The 20,150-nt window shown below is 40.6% G+C and overlaps 1 protein-coding gene, 1 non-coding gene and 1 pseudogene across 4 annotated transcripts; 1 reads left to right on the top strand and 2 right to left on the bottom strand.

The window, feature by feature from the left end:
• Positions 1-913: 913 nt before the first annotated feature.
• Positions 914-998, bottom strand: TRNAY-GUA (transfer RNA tyrosine (anticodon GUA)). Its single transcript is given in 2 exon segments — positions 914-949; positions 962-998. It is a non-coding gene; the product is annotated as a tRNA-Tyr (tRNA).
• A 3,045-nt stretch (positions 999-4,043) lies between these two features.
• Positions 4,044-19,683, bottom strand: LOC104606501 (EKC/KEOPS complex subunit tprkb-like protein). Of its 3 annotated transcripts, none has more exons than XM_010271746.3 (7): positions 18,926-19,683; positions 17,726-17,865; positions 5,145-5,211; positions 4,904-5,026; positions 4,731-4,814; positions 4,530-4,616; positions 4,044-4,433 (listed from the first exon to the last, which is right to left on the bottom strand). In XM_010271746.3, the coding sequence occupies exons 2-7, from the start codon at positions 17,791-17,793 to the stop codon at positions 4,347-4,349; spliced, it is 516 nt and encodes a 171-aa protein (XP_010270048.1). In that variant the 5' UTR covers positions 17,794-17,865; positions 18,926-19,683; the 3' UTR covers positions 4,044-4,346. The 3 variants fall into 3 exon arrangements, with proteins under 3 accessions (XP_010270048.1, XP_088744482.1, XP_010270057.1); XM_088888356.1 differs by having other exon boundaries at positions 17,707-17,865; positions 18,926-19,147; XM_010271755.3 differs by lacking the exon at positions 17,726-17,865 and having other exon boundaries at positions 18,926-19,682.
• Positions 14,079-14,567, top strand: LOC104606497 (small ribosomal subunit protein eS28 pseudogene; annotated as a pseudogene).
• Positions 19,684-20,150: the final 467 nt, after the last annotated feature.

The raw sequence follows: 20,150 nt of genomic DNA, 5'->3' as shown, positions 1-20,150 counted from the left end.
TATATCTTATTATAATTTTAATTTTGCCCTTTTATGCCATGGATTGAATGAGGACATTGTAAAAATAGAGAGAGGTTGCCTGAGGGCGTAAAGAATAGTAAGGAAAACAGATATAACTTGACCATTCTCATGGTGGAGAAACACATAACTCAGCAAAATTATGAACAATTTCTTTCAAAGATGTACAAATAAAACATTTCCTACCCTTTACCAGTTGCCTTACATCTTTCATTTTTACTCATTTGCTCCACACTTCCAGGGAGCCTCAAAGTTCATATTGCCTTTGTCCCTGCTGCCATAAATATAGTCCATCTCTATGCACTGCCACCGAGCAAAAAGAACAAGGAAATATGGTTTTTAAAACTGGACCGGAAAAATCGGGAACCGGTCATCTGATCAGTTCCACTTTTCCTCAAAATCATTGATTTTGGTCAGTAAATCGTTGAATCGACCGATTAATCATTTGAATGGTTTTGACCGTTTTTCAATTTTTTTATTTATTTTTATTTTTTTGTCAGAATAAATAGACTTTTCGAGTCAAACGATCAGACCGTTTGAACCAATAACCGGACTCTGACCGATTTAATCACCGGGTCGGTTTTAAAAACTATGCCTTAAACCTCATACTCCTTTTCAGTTTTTACACCAAAGACTAGTCAACAAAACTGCCATTTATAACATCAACGAGCAGCAGTGTCCACACTTGATAATCGTAGGCTCCTTTATGCCAATTTTTTTACACAATTCGGGGCATGCCCATTTAAAGCCCAAGTTAATCGTCAGAATATGTTTTCTCTTGATTGTGGGTCAACCCCCATTTTTTGTTGACTTTTATTACTCATAAGTCATAAATCATAATTATGCTAAAATTTAAATAAAAACAGAAAGAATGAATTGTTAAAAAAATACACGTTCCGGCTTGCCGGATTCGAACCAGCGACCTAAGGATAACAGCTAGCAACTACAGTCCTCCGCTCTACCAACTGAGGTAAAGCCGGATACAAATTTAATGCAAACTAAAAGATATATAATTACGATGCAATGATTTTGGTTGGAACATCTTCCCGCCTTACAAATACGGAGATGTTTCATATGTGCGACTCCAAGTGGATGTCAGGAGGGATCTGTGAGGAAAAAATCCAAACTCTAATACAATACCAATATAAGTAGGAATGGTAACGGAGAGGAGATCATATGCCCCATCTTTAATCTTGATTTTGAAATTAACCTCCATTTCCGTTTTCAATCCCCGACGGGAATGGATTCCTCGCGGGGACCCAAATCCCCAAAATATTTTTAGATAATAGTATTTAAAAAAATAAAAAAAATAATATAAATTATAAATAATGTTTTGATATATATTATAATATAAATAATATGATAGTATATTTGATATATATATTAATCTCCGATTGATGATTCCTATTAATTCCCGTCTCTATTCCCGCACTACCAAAACAATCCCCATCCCCGATTCCATGAAATATGGGAAATTGGATTCTTATTGGGACCGAAAAATTGCCATCCCTAAATATAACCCGACTTGGTAGCGCTTATTAGCTGCTGTAGCATAGTGTCTAATGCCTTTTCCGAAGCAGGCCCTGACCTACACAAAATTTACTGTTTATAAGCTATGTTAGGCGAAAAGTTCAGAGAGCCCAAATAGGCAGCTGTTAGTCATTTTAAGTGTCGTTTGCATAGCTTATCTGAATTCTGAAGCACTTCATAGCAGCTGACCTGAACCTGCTCAACTGAATCTTCAGTTCAACCTTCCCAAACAGGCCCTAAGTGTCTCAACACTCCCGTCCATATTTGCAAATTATAGCAAATTAGGCTACATGAATCCTGTTTAACAAATTGTTTAACCACTAACTACTGCCTAAAATAAGAAAACATTTTGGCCCTGTTGATTTTCTGGTAAGCCTTTTAAGGCTTTACCTGGGCATTTATATGTATTCTTTTTATCTTTATTTCACATATAAGCATTCCTTTCACTCATAAAATGTAATTATTATAAGCAGCAATTTTGTCCAATGATGTCTTATATTGGGAAGTAGATATCATTTACCACAAGTTATTTACTACAGGACCCACAACAAAAAATGAACAATGAAAAAGTTATTTACCATGGGCCCACAACTTTCCCCTCCCTACCAACGCCATCGGGGGCCCTTGAACCACTTCCAACTTTGAGAGTTGTTATAATGTCCTCATAAGATACTTTGGATCTCCTGTAAGAATTCTGCCTACGTCTACTCACAGTATATTATCCCGGTTATTAGGAGCATCTTAATATTATTTAGGAGGATCAGATGTTCTCCATGTGTGACTGTGATGTTATGTGGGTAGATGTGGATAGGGTTCTCGTAGGTGGGAGATCCAGACTCCTTAGAGGGGCAAATTCCTAACTGCTAAATAAGGGTGTAAATAGATCGAATTTGAAGCGGACCACTCAAAATTCTAATTTGAATTCGATTAGAAATATGATGATTCGAATTCGACTAGGAATTCAACTAGAAATTCAACAGATATTTAAAACTAACAACTGAATTCGAATTCAATTACAAAAATTGATTATTCAATTTTATTCGAATTCGATTGACATATTTGCATTCTTACCTCCAAACACCTTGAAACCATTGTTTTCAAAACCGGACTGGACCGTAAAAACCGAGAACTGGTCACCTGACCAGTTCCATTTTCCTCCAAAACCGTTGATTTTGGTTAGCAAACCGCTGAACCAGCCAGTTAACCATTCAAACTGTTCGAAGGGTTTTGACCGTTTTCCAATTTTTTGATTTTTTTTTTATTTTTTTGTCAGAACGGACCGGCCATTCGGGTTGAACAGTCGAACCGTTTGAACTGGTAACCGAACCCCTGACCGGTTCGATCACCGATTCGTTTTTAAAAACCATGCTTGAAATAGAAAAATGAAAAACAAAAATTATCAAAGAAGGTGGGCAATCAGATTTGTCACACTTCTAATGCGAAATCTGTAAAAAAACTGAAATCAAAACCCAAAAAACAACATAGATCTTTAAAACCATTAAATAAATAACAAATTCTTAGACATCAAAAGCCATAAAACACTCTGGTCTCATCTTTTTCTTTTCTTATGGTATTCCTATTCTTAACCATATTTTCTTCCTCTTCCTCTTTGCCTTCTTTGACATCAACTTCTACCATATATTGCCTTCTTTCACAGTAGCTCATAGTTTATTGCACGAAGATGCTTTAACTATTCATATGCAAGAAGCTCGATTGCAACTACTGAATGAACTTGTGTAACATATTTTGAAGATGACTCAACTGCTTCGTTTGAGTTAAGGAGAGAAATGATAATATTGATAACCGAGAGTTCAAGTCAAAAAAGGAAAGGGAGATTGATAGCCGAGAGTTCAAGTCAAAAAAAAATCAAAAGGAGATAGGCAGATTTTAGATTTTTTTCATTAAAAAAATATAATATTAATTTGATTTTTCAAAAAGTCGTCATTACTTCTGATTTGATACGTTTATTGCCTTCTTTTATAATATATATAATATGAAGGAGAAATACGGACAGACAGATTTCTGATTTCCACTACAGAGCTATATACATTCAAAAGGTCAAAAACTCACACTCTATGCACCTATACCCACCCGTGAATTAACATCAATTCCAAACTGGCACTTACCCCAAATGTACATTGAGCCTATAAATTCTGACCCTGGGCTAAATCAACATTCTCCCTTATATACTATTAAAGAAAATAAAGATTTGTCAAAACATCATTACAATATCCTAGTTAAAAAAATATAGTAATACATTTCCTTCTCTCATATATATATATATATATAATGAGATAATCGAATTCAACCGTATCTTATATTCGAATTATTCAAATTCGTTTTCAATTGTGTCAGATCTCGAATTCAAAATCGATTTTTCAAACAGTTGGAACCCCTACTGTTAAGCTGTATCTGGCATCGATGGCAACCTCATATTAGGGCGTTCATTTCATGTATGAGACGTTAAAAGAAATTCCGTGGGCAAATTCAAATATGCAACCAACACAATGAATATCCCATTCTGATGATTCATTAAAGCTGATACTATGGCCCAATTTATGTAATAGATATTTGTTATCTATTCTTTGAAGTAGTTTGCAAGTTTTATCTGAAACTGGTTGCTCACTAGAACCCTAATCTGAATGAAATACCCACAAAAACAATGTCTGGTGATCCAATTAACTAGTAGATGACGGAATCGGAATAGGGTTACAACTTTACAAGGGCAAGGCGTTTTGAGTTTTGACTGAATTCCGCATGAAGCACAATAACAAACTGCAAGTCTTATTACTTTCTTATTATAATGCATCCCGAGAAGCAATTCGACATGTTATAGCATCTGCCAGTGAAGATATCCCCAGTTCCAGGCCCGTTATTTTGTAGTGCTGAAGAAAAGAGTAAATGTTGATTGTTAGCAGCAAACAATGGCATAAGAGGGCAGACGAAAAATACATAAACTGCAAGTAATTGGATCCAGAAACCTTCTGTATCTGTGCTTGGTCGGCTCTTCCTTCCAACTCCTCCAAATCAATCTCTTTCCCATTAATAAGCTTCTCCACAGCTTTCATCTAGAACAACAAAATTTTCAACATCATGATCGCAACTTCTTTTTTCTTCATTAGATGAACCGAACATATCAACAATGCAAAGCAACAAAGTAACATAAAGAAAAACGATATGACCTCATCGTCAGAAGCATCAAAGAGGGCAGCAAGAATATAGGTGGAATTCTCAGATATGCCACATCTTTTCAAGGATTCTGTGATCTATAAAAATCGACTCCCATTGTTAATTACCAAGAATTATAATGAAATGCAAGGGATGGAACCACATTGATAAAAAACAGAACAATTACATGCTTAGATCCTGAGTAACTGTACACAAGCTCAGAATGAAGTGTTCGTGTTGTCAGCGTCTCCCTTGACTTGGCCAAGAGTGTCTTATATGCAGCTGCTAAAACAGGGAAAATATCTGGTATCTGTCTTGTTTAACAAAATAATGTCAGATATGTCTTAACAAACTATTGTCCATGAAATGAAATAGGCAAGACAGATATTGTATGTGGTGGATATATACGCAAGTATCAAAAAACTTACAAGTGATGCATTGAGAAATGCTACTTCTGGCTCTAGTGTTCCGGCTTGCATTGAATTCAGAAGTTCCCTGCAAACGTAAAGAGTGTGTTACTTATTAGAGTAAGAGTCTTGGGCCACGTGGCCCGTTTGCAAGAATTAGTTACTCTGTAACAAACTTGTCCGCACTCAATTATTCACCACTTGTATCTATAAATACATGTGTAAGCAATGAAACAAAACACAGATTCTTTTCATTTCTGATATAATTTTACATGGTATCAGAGCGGGTAACGGAAGTTTGATCCAAGACTCAAACTCTTTCATGGCGTCTGAAACCAGTGGAAGCTCGTTCATGTCACAGATCTTGGATCCCAGTTCACCAAACTTCCTGCATTCGTCAGACAAACCAGGGCTCGTTCTGCTCTCATGCCTGCTCACCAGTGAAGATTATCCGCTATGGCATCAAGCGATGAGAACGGCACTTCATGCAAAGAACAAGCTCTGTTTCATTGACGGATCGTTGCCCTGACCACCCATCGGTTCACCAGAAGAAATCTTTAAACAGATCTTTTGTTTTCAATCAGTGAATAACCTTAATAGTTACTGCTACAATTTCCTCCTTGGATCTATACACACTATCAATCAATGAATAATCTTCATTGTGGCACTCCTTCAGGAATTTTCTTTTCATAGGTTACTAGTTTTGTGAGCTAGGTTTATTCTTAAAATGAGGTCTCTCCTAATCTTTTTAAAAAAGACATGCACAGTACAATCTTTCTATTCAATGAGAACTTTGAGATTCCTCTATAATTTCAAGATATGGGATTCTTCTCGAATGGTAGTCAGAATCAATCTTTTCACCCCAGATTGGTGAAACTCAAAGCTATATGGTAAATCTTCTTTACATTCTTCTCAAATATATTTAGTTTTAGAGGAAAAATGATATTGGACAATTAAAATATTTCATACAAAAAGACTATCAAAATAAATATTTCAGACAGAAATGCAAAAGAGATCTTTTCTCCCTTCAATATATTTTTAATTTCCACATTTTGTACTTGACATATCTATCCCTCCATCTTAGAAGAAGTAAATCAGTTGCCTGGATGCCACCTAGTTAACACTTCAACTACGCTGATTTGCATCTTGTAGAGATTAACCCTTTCTATGAACTTTTGTCCCATTACAGAAATCAACTATGCTAATTTTATATTTGATGAGTAAAATATTTAGTATATTTCACATTGATAAATGATGATTTAGGATTACTCTATCTTTCTAAGAGTAATTTTTTACAAGCCATGATACAAAATTACTTTTTGATGATTTCCCTGTCAGTGGGAATTCTCAATCATAATGCAACTGCCAAGATTAGCAGCAAAGCAATGCCACTCTTGGTGTTTATCTTATGATGAAGCCAAATTGATTGAGATAGGATTGTAAAAAGAGACAAAGGATGTCTGTAGGATAGTTTAAGAGGTTATCAATAGCTGCTCTATTCGTAAAACTAAGATTTTAGGGGTTAAACTCTTGCTGGGTGACCATAAAAATTAGGAAGAAGTATGCCAGAAATAAGATGCTGTTAACTAGGATGAATTTGGGTTATGGGGTTAAAGCCAGAAGGGGTGCTATCTGGTGAGATACCGCTCACCTCGGAAGCCCCTTCGAGGGTGGCTTAACCTCCTGAAAACAGAAAATGGAGAGGAAGAAGAGAAGGGAAGGTAGGAAAAGAGGGATTCAGTGAAAGAGAAAAACAGGGGATATTCATTCATTCATTCCTTCTTTAAAAGAGTATGGCCTTATATATCTGGCCTACAGGTGTAATCATAGAGGGAATATCCTCTGATAGGCAGAATAACTAACTGATAACAAACTCTGGGAAATATCATGGAGGGAATATCTTCTGTCGACGGAATCACCCTCTCTGTGTGTAACTAATTCTGAGGCTCTGTCGCCTGTCCTTTCTGCTTCCTTGAGTACTGCTGATGGGTAGTGGCCTGCTCCACTCCCTGTGTTGGGTTAGGGGAAGGTATTTGGGTCCCAACAATTCCTCCCTCCTTAGCATTGACCTTGCCCTCAAGGTCTAGGTTCGGGAACCTCTCATTCAGCCTTAGATAAGGTTCCCAAGTGGCGTCTTCTGGGGGCAGCCCGGCCCATTCTACCTTGGCTTCTGGTACAACCTGCCCACCTCATCGGACCCATCGAAAATCCACAATTTTGATAGGCTCTGTGTAAATGTCCCCTTCTTCAGTGAATTGGGGTAAGCTAGATGAGATAGGAGTATGATTTCCCACAGCCTTCTTGAGAAGAGAGATGTGAAACACTGGATGAAGCTTCGAGGTAGTAGGGAGGTCCAATCTGTAAGCAACAAGGCCCACTCTTTCCAGCACCTTGTAGGGCCCATAATACCTAGGAGCTAGCTTGTGCCAAGCCCGTCTTACCACTGAGACCTGGCAGTAAAGTTGGAGCTTAAGGTAGACAAAATCACCCACCTGAAACTCTAATGGGTGGTGGTGAGAGTCATAGCTGATCTTCATTCGTTGCTGGGCCTTTGTCAAATTGGCCTTGAGCAGTCTAAGAATCTCGTCTCTTTCCGGTAGGCGAGTCTCTACTTCTGCCACCTTGGACGACCCATATTCATATGGTAATATGGGAGGGGGTTCTCTGCCATATAGGGCCTTGAAAGGTGTCATCCCTGCAGCTGACTGATAAGTTGAGTTGTACCAGTATTCTGCCCACAGAAGCCAATGAGCCCATTGTCTAGGCTTCTCCCCTATGAAGCATCTAAGGTAGGCTTCTAAGCATCGATTAATGACTTCAGTCTGCCCATCAATTTGCGGGTGATAGCTAGTAGATGGGTGTAGTCAGGTTCCTTGCAATCTGAAGTACTCCTTCCAAAATGAACTTAGGAAGGCAGGGTCACGGTCCGAGACAATGGATCTTGGTGTTCATGCAGTTTCGCCACGTCCCGTATGAAAATGTCGGCCACCATCGCTGCAGTGTAAGGGTGAGGCAAAGCAGAGAAATGGCTATACTTGGTGAGGCGGTCAACCACTACCATGATGACCTCTTTTCCTGCAGAACGAGGGAGTCCCGTGATGAAATCCATGGAGAGGTCTTCCCACACTTGCTCTAGAATCTTGAGGGGTTGTAGAAGGCCCGCGGGTGACTATGAGGAGTATTTCTGCTGTTGGCAAGTTGGGCATTCTGATACATAGTGCAACACATCCTTGCGCAATCCTACCCAATGGTAGTGGCTGCTGAGTCTTTTTAGGGTCCGTAAAACCCCTTAATGTCCTCCCAACGCGGAATCATGAAACAACCCTAGCAGTTCAGTTTTGTGGGTGGAATTTGGAGCAACCACAAACCTACCCTTGAAGAAAAGATCAGGCCCCACAATTTGGTAACCCGAAACCTGAGAAGGGTCACTTTTCCACCTTTCCCTGATGTCTTGCAGCTGTGGATCAGATCTGGCTTCTTGCCGTATAGCTTCAAATAAGGGAAAACTGGGCTGAGAGCAGGTTAGTTGGGTCAGCTCTTCTACCCGTGATAAGGCATCAGCTATTTTGTTGGCAGGCCCAGGTTTATACTCGATGTGGTAGTCGAATCCCATTAGTTTACTAAGCCATTTTTGCTGCTCCGGGGTGTGCACCCTTTGTTCTGCTATGTACTTCAAACTTCTTTGGTCTGTCCTGATGATAAATTGGCGTCCCAAAAGGTATGCACGCCATTTCTGTACTGCCATTACCATGGCCATCATTTCCTTGACATAGGTGGACTGATTTTGGTGAGTTGCTGAGAGAGCTTTGCTAAAATAAGCAATGGGTTGCCCCTTCTACATCAAAACGGCCCCCACTCCGACACCCGATGCATCACACTCTATCTCAAAGGGTTGAGAGAAATCCGGAAGAGTGAGGACTGGAGGGCTAGAGACTGCTGTCTTCAAGTCTTCAAAGGCCCGTTGGGCATCATCGGCCCACCCAAACGAATCCTTCTTTAACAGGCGTGTTAGAGGGGCGGCCATAAGCCCATACCCCTTAATGAAGCGCCTTTAATAACCAGTAAGCCCAAGAAAACCCCCAAGAGCCTTTACAGTGGTGGGCTTGGGCCAATTTTGGATGGCACCTATCTTTTCTGGGTCTGCCATGACCTGGCCTGCAACAACCACATGGCCTAAGTACCGTATTTGTCTTTGTCCAAAGGAGCACTTTGCCAATTTGGCATGCAACTGGTGCTCTCTCAGAATTGTGAGGGTAAGTTTAAGATGTTTCATATGGGTGCCCCAATCCTTGCTGTAAACCAAGATGTCATCGAAAAATACCAAAATAAATTGCCTTAAGAAAGACCTGAAGATGTCATTCATGAGGGCCTGAAAGGTGGAGGGGGGCATTGGTAAGACCAAACGGCATAACCAGAAACTCATAATGGCCATCGTGGGTCCTAGAGGCTGTCTTGTGGATATCAGCCTGGTGAACCCGGATCTGATGATACCCGGACCGCAGGTCCAGTTTGGAGAACACTTGTGCTTCCCCTAACTCGTCCAGCAGTTCATCAATGAGAGGTATTGGGAACTTGTCCTTCACTATAATCTGATTCAGGGCCCGGTAATCTACGCAAAACCGCCAACCACCATCCTTCTTCTTCACTAGGAGTACGGGGGATGAAAACGAATTGGTGCTGGTCTGTATATGCCCCTTGTCCAATAGCTCTATATGGCCTCACATTGGCTGGTTTGGATTCGGGTAAGAGGGGTATCTGATGGTCATGGGCCCGGGGTGGAGGTAACTGGTTCGGTTCGTTAAATATGTCACCAAACTGATCGAGGATTGATCTTAGGCTTTGGTGTTGGGCTTCAGTAGGTTGGTCACAGTCCTGATTGTTTAAAATTGGAACTGTGGGCCGAATGCCTAAATGCATAAACAAGGGCTGTCCAGTATCCTTGGAGGCCCGTATTATAGAGGCTAAGGTATCACCTCGGGGACTAGGGGGCCGCACCCCTTGCAAATGGCAGGTTTGCCCATTTTGGCAAAAATCCATTGTCATTCTGGCCCAATCACACAGTGTAGGACCTAGGCCACGTAACCAATGGATTCCCAAAATAATATCAGCCCTTGAGAATTCCAATGGGTGGAGATCTACCACGAAATTATGGCCCTGTACGAGGATCCTTTCCTTCTTACATACACCATCACATAACTTCTGATTCCCATTAGCCACATTGATTGAAAAGAGAGGAATGGGGTGTATAGTCATACCTAGTTGCTTTGCCAAACGGCAAGTGATGAAATTCAAAGTAGAGCCACTGTCAATCAAAACCATCACAGATCGGCCACCCAATCTTCCTTCTACTCGCATGGACTGAAGAGGGTTCAGGCCCATGAGAGCGTGTAGAGAGATCTCGGCTCCAACCGGTTCTGGTTCGCCTGATATCAGCTCACAGTCTTCGAGGTGCCCTGGTTCTGTCCCCTCCGGTTCTCCCTCTGTTTGAAGGAGAAATACTCGTTGGACCCGGCACTTATGGCCCGACCCAAACTTATCATCACAGTTGTAACAGAGGCCCTTCTCGCGTCGGGCCTGCATCTCAGCCCACGAGAGGCGCTTGAAAGGCACAGTGGGCCTGGGCAAAATGGGCTTCTGAGGATCCCCAACTTGTTTTTGGGGTTGTTGTTCGGCCCGCTGGAGAGCCCTCACATTCGGATAGGATGGCCTGCTAGTCCTGCGCATGCTATCAATCTTCTCTTCTTGCAAGCGAGCAATGCCCACCGCCGCCATGACTGTCGCTAGTCGAAGAGCTCTCACTTCCAGGAGGATGTCTTCTCTGAAACCTCCCACAAAACACCCAACCAAGGCCTTCTCCGGCCATCCATGTACTCTAGTCGCCATTCTTTCGAACTCGAGCTGGTAGCCTGCTACTGTCCCCGTCTGTTTTAATCGAGTGAGGAGTTCGTCATAATCCACGAACGTCGTCGGCCCAAAACGGATGCACAGAGCTTTCGTGAACTCCGCCCAAGCTACCTGAGGATGGGTTTGTCGATACCACTGAAGCCAGAGAATAGCGTCTCCTTCAAGGTGAATGGAGGCGATGGCGACGCGTTGGTGTGCAGGGGTTTCATGGTACTCGAAAAATCTCTTTGCTCTGAAGATCCAAGGAATGGGATCTCCACCGAAATACTTGGGAAAATTGATTTTAGTAACCTTTCCGTCGGGGTAACCCCCAGTTCCCTGGCTTCCGAAAATAGAGGCGTCGGCCCCTGTTGGCTGACTGGTCTCGCCGGACTGTTGTTGGGAGGCAAGATTATGACCACCTTGAGATCCCTGAGTTCGTTCAGTACTTGGTGGAACCCAAACTCAAGTTGGTCGACTCTGTCTTCCATGGTAGAGGATCTTGTCTGCGGCATAGCTGGTCAATAACCTTGCTCTGATACCAACTTGGTGAGATACCGCTCACCTCGGAAGCCCCTTCGAGGGTGGCTTAACCTCCTGAAAACAGAAAATGGAGAGGAAGAAGAGAAGGGAAGGTAGGAAAAGAGGGATTCAGTGAAAGAGAAAAACAGGGGATATTCATTCAATCCTTCTTTAAAAGAGTATGGCCTTATATATCTGGCCTACAGGTGTAATCATAGAGGGAATATCCTCTGATAGGCAGAATAACTAACTGATAACAAACTCTGGGAAATATCATGGAGGGAATATCTTCTGTCGACAGAATCACCCTCTCTGTGTGTAACTAATTCTGAGGCTCTGTCGCCTGTCCTTTCTGCTTCCTTGAGTACTGCTGATGGGTAGTGGCCTGCTCCACTCCCTATGTTGGGTTAGGGGAAGGTATTTGGGTCCCAACACTATCCCTAATCAGTCATCAAAGGAATACAACTGAAATAGGTCTAGAAGATTGATACATGTGAGATAATTTGGCTGTTACAAGCTAGGCAAGGTTTAGAGGGTAGGCTAGAATGTTGGAAGTTGTATCGGCTAAGAAACAGTGATTGCAGAATTTTATTAGAACTAGAAGTTGTGCTTCTAGGCATCAACACCTAGAACTGGAGGCATAACACCTCTAGGCTCTGAATTATCTCTAACAAACAATTTGCTCAAAGAAAAACTTCAATTCATGAACTTTAAATTCACAAGTACATCAATACTAGACCATGAGATGTCCAGCTTATATGGAAGCTCCAAGTTAGACCAAAGGGAATGCCTACTTTGGGCACAATTATGTCTTGATTTCTTTCTTTTACCAGGAATGTTAAAGAAGCATTATCAATGATGTTAACAAGAAAAAAAAGGTGCATGATTCTGTAGTAAGACCCTTCATTGAGCTTGGTAAGGCATACAACAGTTGTGCGGTGGTTTGTTCGCTGCATCTGTTATCTTGGGTTGCTTTGCTATTCTCTTTTTTCTTTTCAATGAACTTTTTATTTACCATCAAAAACAAGAAAGAAGGAATATCTCTTACATATTAAGTGAAATTGGGTGAGAATTGGCACCAAGAATGACAGGCAATGTCATCAAGAATTACAACTAAGCCTTGAATACTAACATCCCCAGTTATCATGAAAACTTGACTACCTTAATTTTTTTTAAATAACCTAAGAAAACACAGAATTTCTTAAACCCCATATGACTTCCAGTTAAACTAGATAATCATTTAACAAAATATACTAATAAAGTACTAAAAAATAAGATAAAAACCAGAATTCCAAATTTCTTGAATATCTCTTTAATATCACAAATTCACAAAATAGTGATGGAGCTGAGCATCTCAATTCCAGCCACAATCACTCAAAAAGTTAGAATCTTAAGCAGGAGATTTTATGATAATAATCTGAAGAATAGATGAGTTATCTAGAGGATTGGACTCTTGTTCTTTCTCCAAAAAATAGCTATAGAGATTTTAGGAAGTGGAAAGAATACTTTAGTTCAAGGTGATTACATGGACAAAACATCTTAGGAGGGGATAGTAAGAGGTTAGGCATTATGGAGTCTGTCCTTAGAGCAGGATTCAAATGTGTCTGATGACTTCAACAAGAACACTCTTTCTGGAATTGAAATAGTAATGGACTAACAAGATTAAACTTTAGAAGGTCATGTAGGAGTATTCAAGTTTATGCCATGATTTTCACAGATTGGCTTCCCATAGAGGAGCAATTTTGAACGATTGTTCAGAGTTTCTTGCAGATTAGCAGGTGTTCATTCAAAGATCAGAAGTGGTCTGACTGATTGGGGGAGTTGGATGACAATATTGAATAAATACTGATGATAGACCCCCTGATGTCAAGAAAATTAAGGATGGTTAACAAATTTTGGTTTGGGAATCAAACATGAAATAGTGTATCTACTTACCCATAGTAATTTGCTGGTCACATAGGGGTGATTTTACACTTTCCTTGGTCTCAGATTGGAAGGAGTACAAATACAAATATGTAAAGTGCAATACCTTGTATGTTGTATGTATTTGCACTGTACATATTTGTATTTGTACTCCTTCCAAACTGAACCTTGCTAACAATTTTGTACTCCCAAAGTGTAGCAGTTTTTTGTTGATCAGTGACAATTAAAGCATTTATTGATTCATTAAAATAATGATTTACAATAATACAATATAAGCTGCTGTATTGTAGGCTATTATTCACTATCTATGCCACAAAATAATTCTTTTACATCAGGTTCCCCGTGGAACCACTCCCAAATGCAGGTGCATTTTATATAATTCTGTCTGGCAAAGGCATCAGACATGCTATTAGCACATCTAGGAGTCCAAATGGAAAGTTACATCCAGCTCTTCTGCCAATAATTTGAACTCCATCAACATATATCTGTATTTCCAAATTCCCACAACATTGTTCCTAAGGCAGCTCACAACTACGTCCCCCTCCACCATGATGGGCTGGCAGACAGTTTTTTTTTTTTTTTTTTTTTTTTTTTTGGGGGGGGGGGGGAAGGAGGGATAGGAAATTATGGATTTTTTTGGCAAACAGTTGTGATGTGGATTGTTTGGGAGAGAGAAATGATCGCATCATTGATAACAAGGAGTGCGAGTTGCGAGAAAGCGGCTTCAACGTCTTCTTTCTTCTCTCACTCGCGCTCTGCGATCTCAACTCAGGATGGATTCTTAGGTGAAACTTGCCATCGTGGTGAAGGTAATGGGACGAACAGGGTCAAGGGAGCAGGTGACTCAGGTTAGAGTCAAGTTAATTGATGACCGGAACAGGCTTATCATGAGGAACGTCAAGGGGCCTGTCAGGGAGGGTGATATCCTCACCTTGCTCAAATCCGAAAGGGAAGCTAGGAGGTTGCGCTGAGGCCACGGACATGAGAATATTCCCCTCTTATTCTCTTAAAGTGATTTTTTTGTCTTAGGTCTATCTCCATTTCAATGCAAATTTTGAATTTACACTAGTACGCTTTTGATTCTCCTTCAAAATTGGATTGGAGTCTGCCCAATTATTTATTTGGTTGAGCTTTAGAGAATGAATCAAGAGTTCGTTTAGAGCATTTCAAAAAAAAAAAAAAAACAAGGCCTGATCTCAGGAGGACTTGATTTCTCACATAACTCAGACGTTTTCTGTGGGTCACCAGCTGTCCAGTTCTGAGCTCTTAGAAGGTATCTCTGTAAGTGACCTTCAAAAGAACATGGTTAACTTAGGTGGTGTTCAGAAAACAGTGCTGTTTATCCAAAGCCATTTTCTGAGGAAACGGTGCTGCATAGGTATGCCATTTTCTCAGAAAACGGATCTTTTTTGGGACAATTGCTGCCACATAGGTGTTTTGCTATGCCACATCAGCATACTATTGCTAGCAGCAGCAGAAAAACTAGAAAACATAAAAAGGGCGCTTTCTCAGGCCATACCTTCCAAGGCGTGGTCTGAGAAATGTCATTGGTTCCAAATACCTATTTATTATTCTCCTCTCCCAATCCCCTGATTAGGAATAGCAATTTTCCCTGTCCCCATCAGGTACCCCCTTTCCCCGACCCCATTGAGTCGGAGGTGGAGATTGCCTTGGCAGAGATAGGGGTGGGGATGGGGATTAATAGTGATATACGACTGGGGATGGGGATGGGGATGGGGGGTGAATTCCCCTCCCCACCCCAACCCCGATTATATATATTTTAAATATATACATACATAATATTGTTTATATTATTTATATCAAAATGTATTTAAAATAATTTTATATTTTAAAATTTTCCCTTATTTTAGGTAAATCTATTTTTTTAAATAATTTTACTTTAAAAAATTTGGGGATTTGGGTCCCTAACAGGGAACTCATCTTCATCAGGGGTCAGGGATGGAGGGTCATTTTTATCCCCAGCAGGGATCAGGGTTGGGAACAGGGATTTGTTTCAAAGCCAGGGTCGCAGATGGGGAATATGGTCCTCGCCCTGAACCTGCCCCATTGCCAATCCTACCCCTGATCCTCCCATGAGGCCCAAGTACAAGAGAGAAATGAGCGATGACTCTAAACTTTGATGGAAGTGCTTCTAGTAATCTAGGTGAAGCTGGAATTCAAGGAGTGATCAGAAGGAGGGATGATATTGTTGGGCACTTAGCAGACCAGTTGGGACAAGGCAGAAATTAAGGCTGAACTCACTAGTATCCGCATGGCTAGAGACTTGGGTATTCCGAATCCAACCATTGAAGGAGACTTGAAAATACTATCAAGTGGTTAGGAGAGGAGGGTGGCCCTTGGTGATTAGCTCACTACTTGGCCAAGGCTAGAGAGATATCCTAAATTCTGTGGTTATAGCCTACATTGGATATCTAGAAAACTAAAATACAATAACTGATGATCTAGCTAAATCTGGCGTCCTCATGGGTTTCTGGTATATTGATAGCTTTCTACCTGAGTGTGAAGCTACCTTGTTTTTTATTTCTCTGTTATACACCATCTCATGTACTGTTTCTTTTCTAATGAATTTCAGTTATCTTTTCTCAACAAAGATTGGAAATTGAAGAGGTTTTGTGTGGAATTGTTTTGTGTTTGTAGAAATAGTAAAAGAGAAATGCCCAACTCTTGAGGATGAAAGTTTTTTTTCACCAAAGTGGTTAGGAATGTCAGTGTTCTTCTGTCCTTTCATTCACTTGGTCTCTCACTCTTAAGCAGAAAATTTGCTGATTTTTTTCTGGGATGGGATACTCATACACTTGGTCATCTTAAATAGTTTACATATAGTCTTCATTTTATTGTTAGCACCAGAGCATTTTGTTAAGAAAGAACAATCACAAGTACAAAGGACCTTCTTTCTTTATGTACATGATGGGGGACCAAGAGAACAGAAAATACAACCATAAGGAAGACTGACCAAGTACAAAAATACATTCTTTGACGAATACCCTAGTAATTCCAAATCCAATATAAGGTGAATCCAAATCCACTGGAAACAAGAACTGCTAGTACACCAATGGCTAATTCCAGCAGATACGGACTCATACAAAGCATCTCTGTCAACCCCCTCTGAAAATACACCTGATAATGTTTTATGTATTATAATGGTTGGCATACTCCATAGATCCATTTGTATTGTATTATTCTCCCCTTGGGGAAGGGGGACTTCTTTTCTCTTTATCAGCATCAAACCATGATTCTCTTTTCTTCCTCCTAAGGTTATCTCAAAGAAAAAGAAGAGAACATCACAGGAACTATGTTTAAAATTAATGGTCTTTTGGATGTAAAGTTTTCTTGTTGGGGAGAAACTACCCTCCCTGAGTAGTAGCCATGAAGGGATGTCTCCACAAGGTTTCCCACGCTTCTTAAAAGAAAGAGAGGGAAAAAGGGCATGGTCCCACCAAAACCCCACTCAATTCATACAGGCTTCAGAAAAGTAACACAAAATATCAATTGAGTTCCTGCAAGCAAGTCATAAAACGGCTGGGGATCCCAATGTAACTCAAGGTTTGTTCACTTGTTGACAATATTAAGACCAGTCTCCACTAAGTAAATCCTAGCTCCACTGAGAGTAGTGTCGCTTCCACACATTTAATAAAAATTGAATTAAGCGCTATTATTTTTTTGAGAAGCTCCATTCATTATAAACATTAATAGAAGAAGACGGAGAAGAAGAAGAAGACTTCATGGCCCATATAAATGAATTTGTGATCTGAGACCAAACTCCAATACTGCTTATAGTTCATGCCCTTGGTGAAAATGGAACTCCAATACTGGTTATAGTTCTTAAAGTTTTGTTCATTTGTACAGAAGTTTGTACAGTGAGCAGATATACTTGTATTCTCATTTTGATTAATACAATTTTACTTTACCTTTTCAAAAAAAAAAAAAAAGGAACATCAACCTTAGATATCTTGGTGTAAGGGGTGTTTTTCTCTACCATGTTCCTTACACCGAGTTACTCCATTCTTTCCATCCCAATTGTATGAGCATACAGAAAGACACCATAATGAGAGGTGCTATAAGAAACTCCGGGTTGAATGTTCAATTTTAAATCTCTGCGGGTGCATGTTTCTTAATTCTTTTTTATTCACATAGAACATGCATTATTTTTTTTAAAGCAATCATTTCTACATTTCTCCGCTACTCGGAAAAATAAATGCTCAGTTGGTTTCTGAAAACAAACTATAGAACATACAGAAAGGTACAGAGATTACTTGGAGTTGGTGACGTCGGTAAAGAGGGCGAGAGAGAGGGTGCTACCGTCCACCTTGAATGACTTCATGACTGCTCCTGAAATCTGTGGGGGATGCCGATGCAGCACCTTGAATGACTTCCTTTGTTTTCCCTCTTTCTCCTGTTTTTCGGTTTTACTGAGAGCGTGAGACCGTGATGGGTGCCGATAAGGGCCATTAGGGTTACTTAGGGCTGATCATTGTAAGCATCGGGAAAACAGCTCACTTGGACTGGAAATGGAGTCGCCACCCATCAAGTAAATGAAATTGGAGGTGATGGGACCTCCAAGAATGATTTTCAAAAATATTTTGGTCTAATGATGACTCCAAAACCCAAGGCACTGGGTAAACCAGTCTGGATAGGTCTTTGATAGGAGAAGGAAGGGGTTAGGCACCCCTCTCCCCGGTCCAATAGGTGAGGTCCACGTGGGTCTCCAAACAAGCATAAGCATGAACAAATAATACTTCAGTTAACTACAAATGCACTAACAAGTAAGATGAAACAATAACAAACCAACCTAAGAAACAAAAAACCCCCATTTACTTATTCATTTATGCTTTCATCATATATCCTTTTATTACTTGTTTCTATTCCTCACTACGGTAGGAAACGTGCATATTCTTGGACAAATTAAACAATAAACCAGAAATTATGTCTCTTAGCATGGATTCCATGAAGCTAGCTACTACTTAAACACATAAATCATATTTAACACAGATGACCTAAACAATTATAAAATCTGTCACTGACTAAACAAATAGCAGAAACAAATCAAGATCATTATCAAACATAGTAAAAGTGATGATCAACCGATTAAAATGAAAAGATGAACAGAGATCCAACGTCCAATGGCTTTTTATTCATATGGAGGTCAATCCCAAATCAGGTGAAAACAAAAACACATGAAATGATGATTATGACAGAAGAAAAAGAAAAAAAAAATCGAAAACTAAGAGAAGGAACATCAAAGAAGAGTTCAAATCAGATTCGTCCGTTGAAAAGAGAATACGAGAAAACCACGGTTGGACTGGGTGGGTACTGAGAACTTACAGGGACTGGCTGGTGAATCAGCTCTGTCATTTCTTTCTCCCCCCAGGTCCCAATCACGGCAAAGATAAAAGGAAAATAAACTAAGGAAAATGAAAAACAGAGAATAACTACAGAGTAATGACAGGACTTACCTGGGTATGTTTCGGCCTGAGAACAGTCGATGAACAGAGTTTCAGACGTTTCCGGTTTGAAGTGTGATGCTGCAACAAGGGGGAATTGGGATGGTGCCTTTCCTACTCAACTTTGAACGACGATGTTTGCAACCGGGGAGCTTGGCGAGGTGACACTATCCTCTAAATGAAAACTCCTATCCAGTTCGACGATGTTCAGCTCGATTGCCGACCTCTAGTTCGAATGGTGAGAATGGAAACGATGAGATAAGAAACGTTCCCGGGTTAATGTTTTGGCTCGATGGAGAAGGAAGAGAATGGAAAACGGTGAAGATGGAGAAAATAAAGAGAGAGAGATAGAGGTTAGGAAGCCAAATCGTCACAGCAGCAGTGACAGGCAAGTGCGAGAAACATGGGAGGGCACGAGAAATGAGGCGGAAAGTTGGGTCCGATGGAAAAAAATACTCCGATAAAAACAAAGATGGGGAGTCGCTGCCACTGTTCAATCTAAGAGGACGATGAACAGTAGCCGCGAATAGTGAGGTTCGAGCGATTAGTAGAAAAAGAAGAAGAAGAGAGGGAGATAGAGAGAGGCCGGAAACGAGAGGGATTTACCGCCGCTGTTGCAGCGGCGGAAATGGGAAAGAGAGAGAAAGGGGAAGAAGAAGAAAAAGGAGAAGAGAGTGGGAGAGGGAGAGGGAGGCCGGAGATGGCGTTGCCGTCGCTCCGCCGCTGGTTCGGTGTTCGAATGAAGGGGAGAGTGAATAGTGTATTCCCCTTCATCTAAAACTTTTAGGTTGAATTTATAGGTAGGGATAGGGGCAAATTTTGGAGAAGTTTAGGAGTATTTCTGTAATTTTTTAACTTCGGGTCAAAATCGGCCCACGGGTCACACCGGATGATGGGTGATTCCGAGTAAAAAAAAGTGGAGGGGTGAGATGTGAATATGGAGAGTGAGTGTGTATGGTGGGGTTACCAAACAAAGTGGAGGGGTGAGATGGGACTAGCAAGATTGGCCAAAATAAAATCTTTTTAGAACGGATGGATAAATAGAGTATTTTTTATTGCAATTTCACATGGTGGGGTGGGGTTATTTGGGTTGATTGCTAGGGTTGGATTGACTTGAGCCCGGATTGGGCAAATCTGAAAAGGGCTCGATTTGGTTATTTTAGAGTCTCGAAATGAAATCTCTGTGTCGTTGAAGAGCAAACAAGAGTGTTTTGAGCTGAAATTTTACAAGTGGGTA

Source organism: Nelumbo nucifera, chromosome 5, assembly GCF_055504915.1.
Source record: "Nelumbo nucifera cultivar China Antique chromosome 5, China Antique-T2T, whole genome shotgun sequence".
Classification (NCBI taxonomy): Eukaryota; Viridiplantae; Streptophyta; class Magnoliopsida; order Proteales; family Nelumbonaceae; genus Nelumbo; species Nelumbo nucifera.
This window is presented reverse-complemented; position numbering and strand designations above follow the sequence as displayed.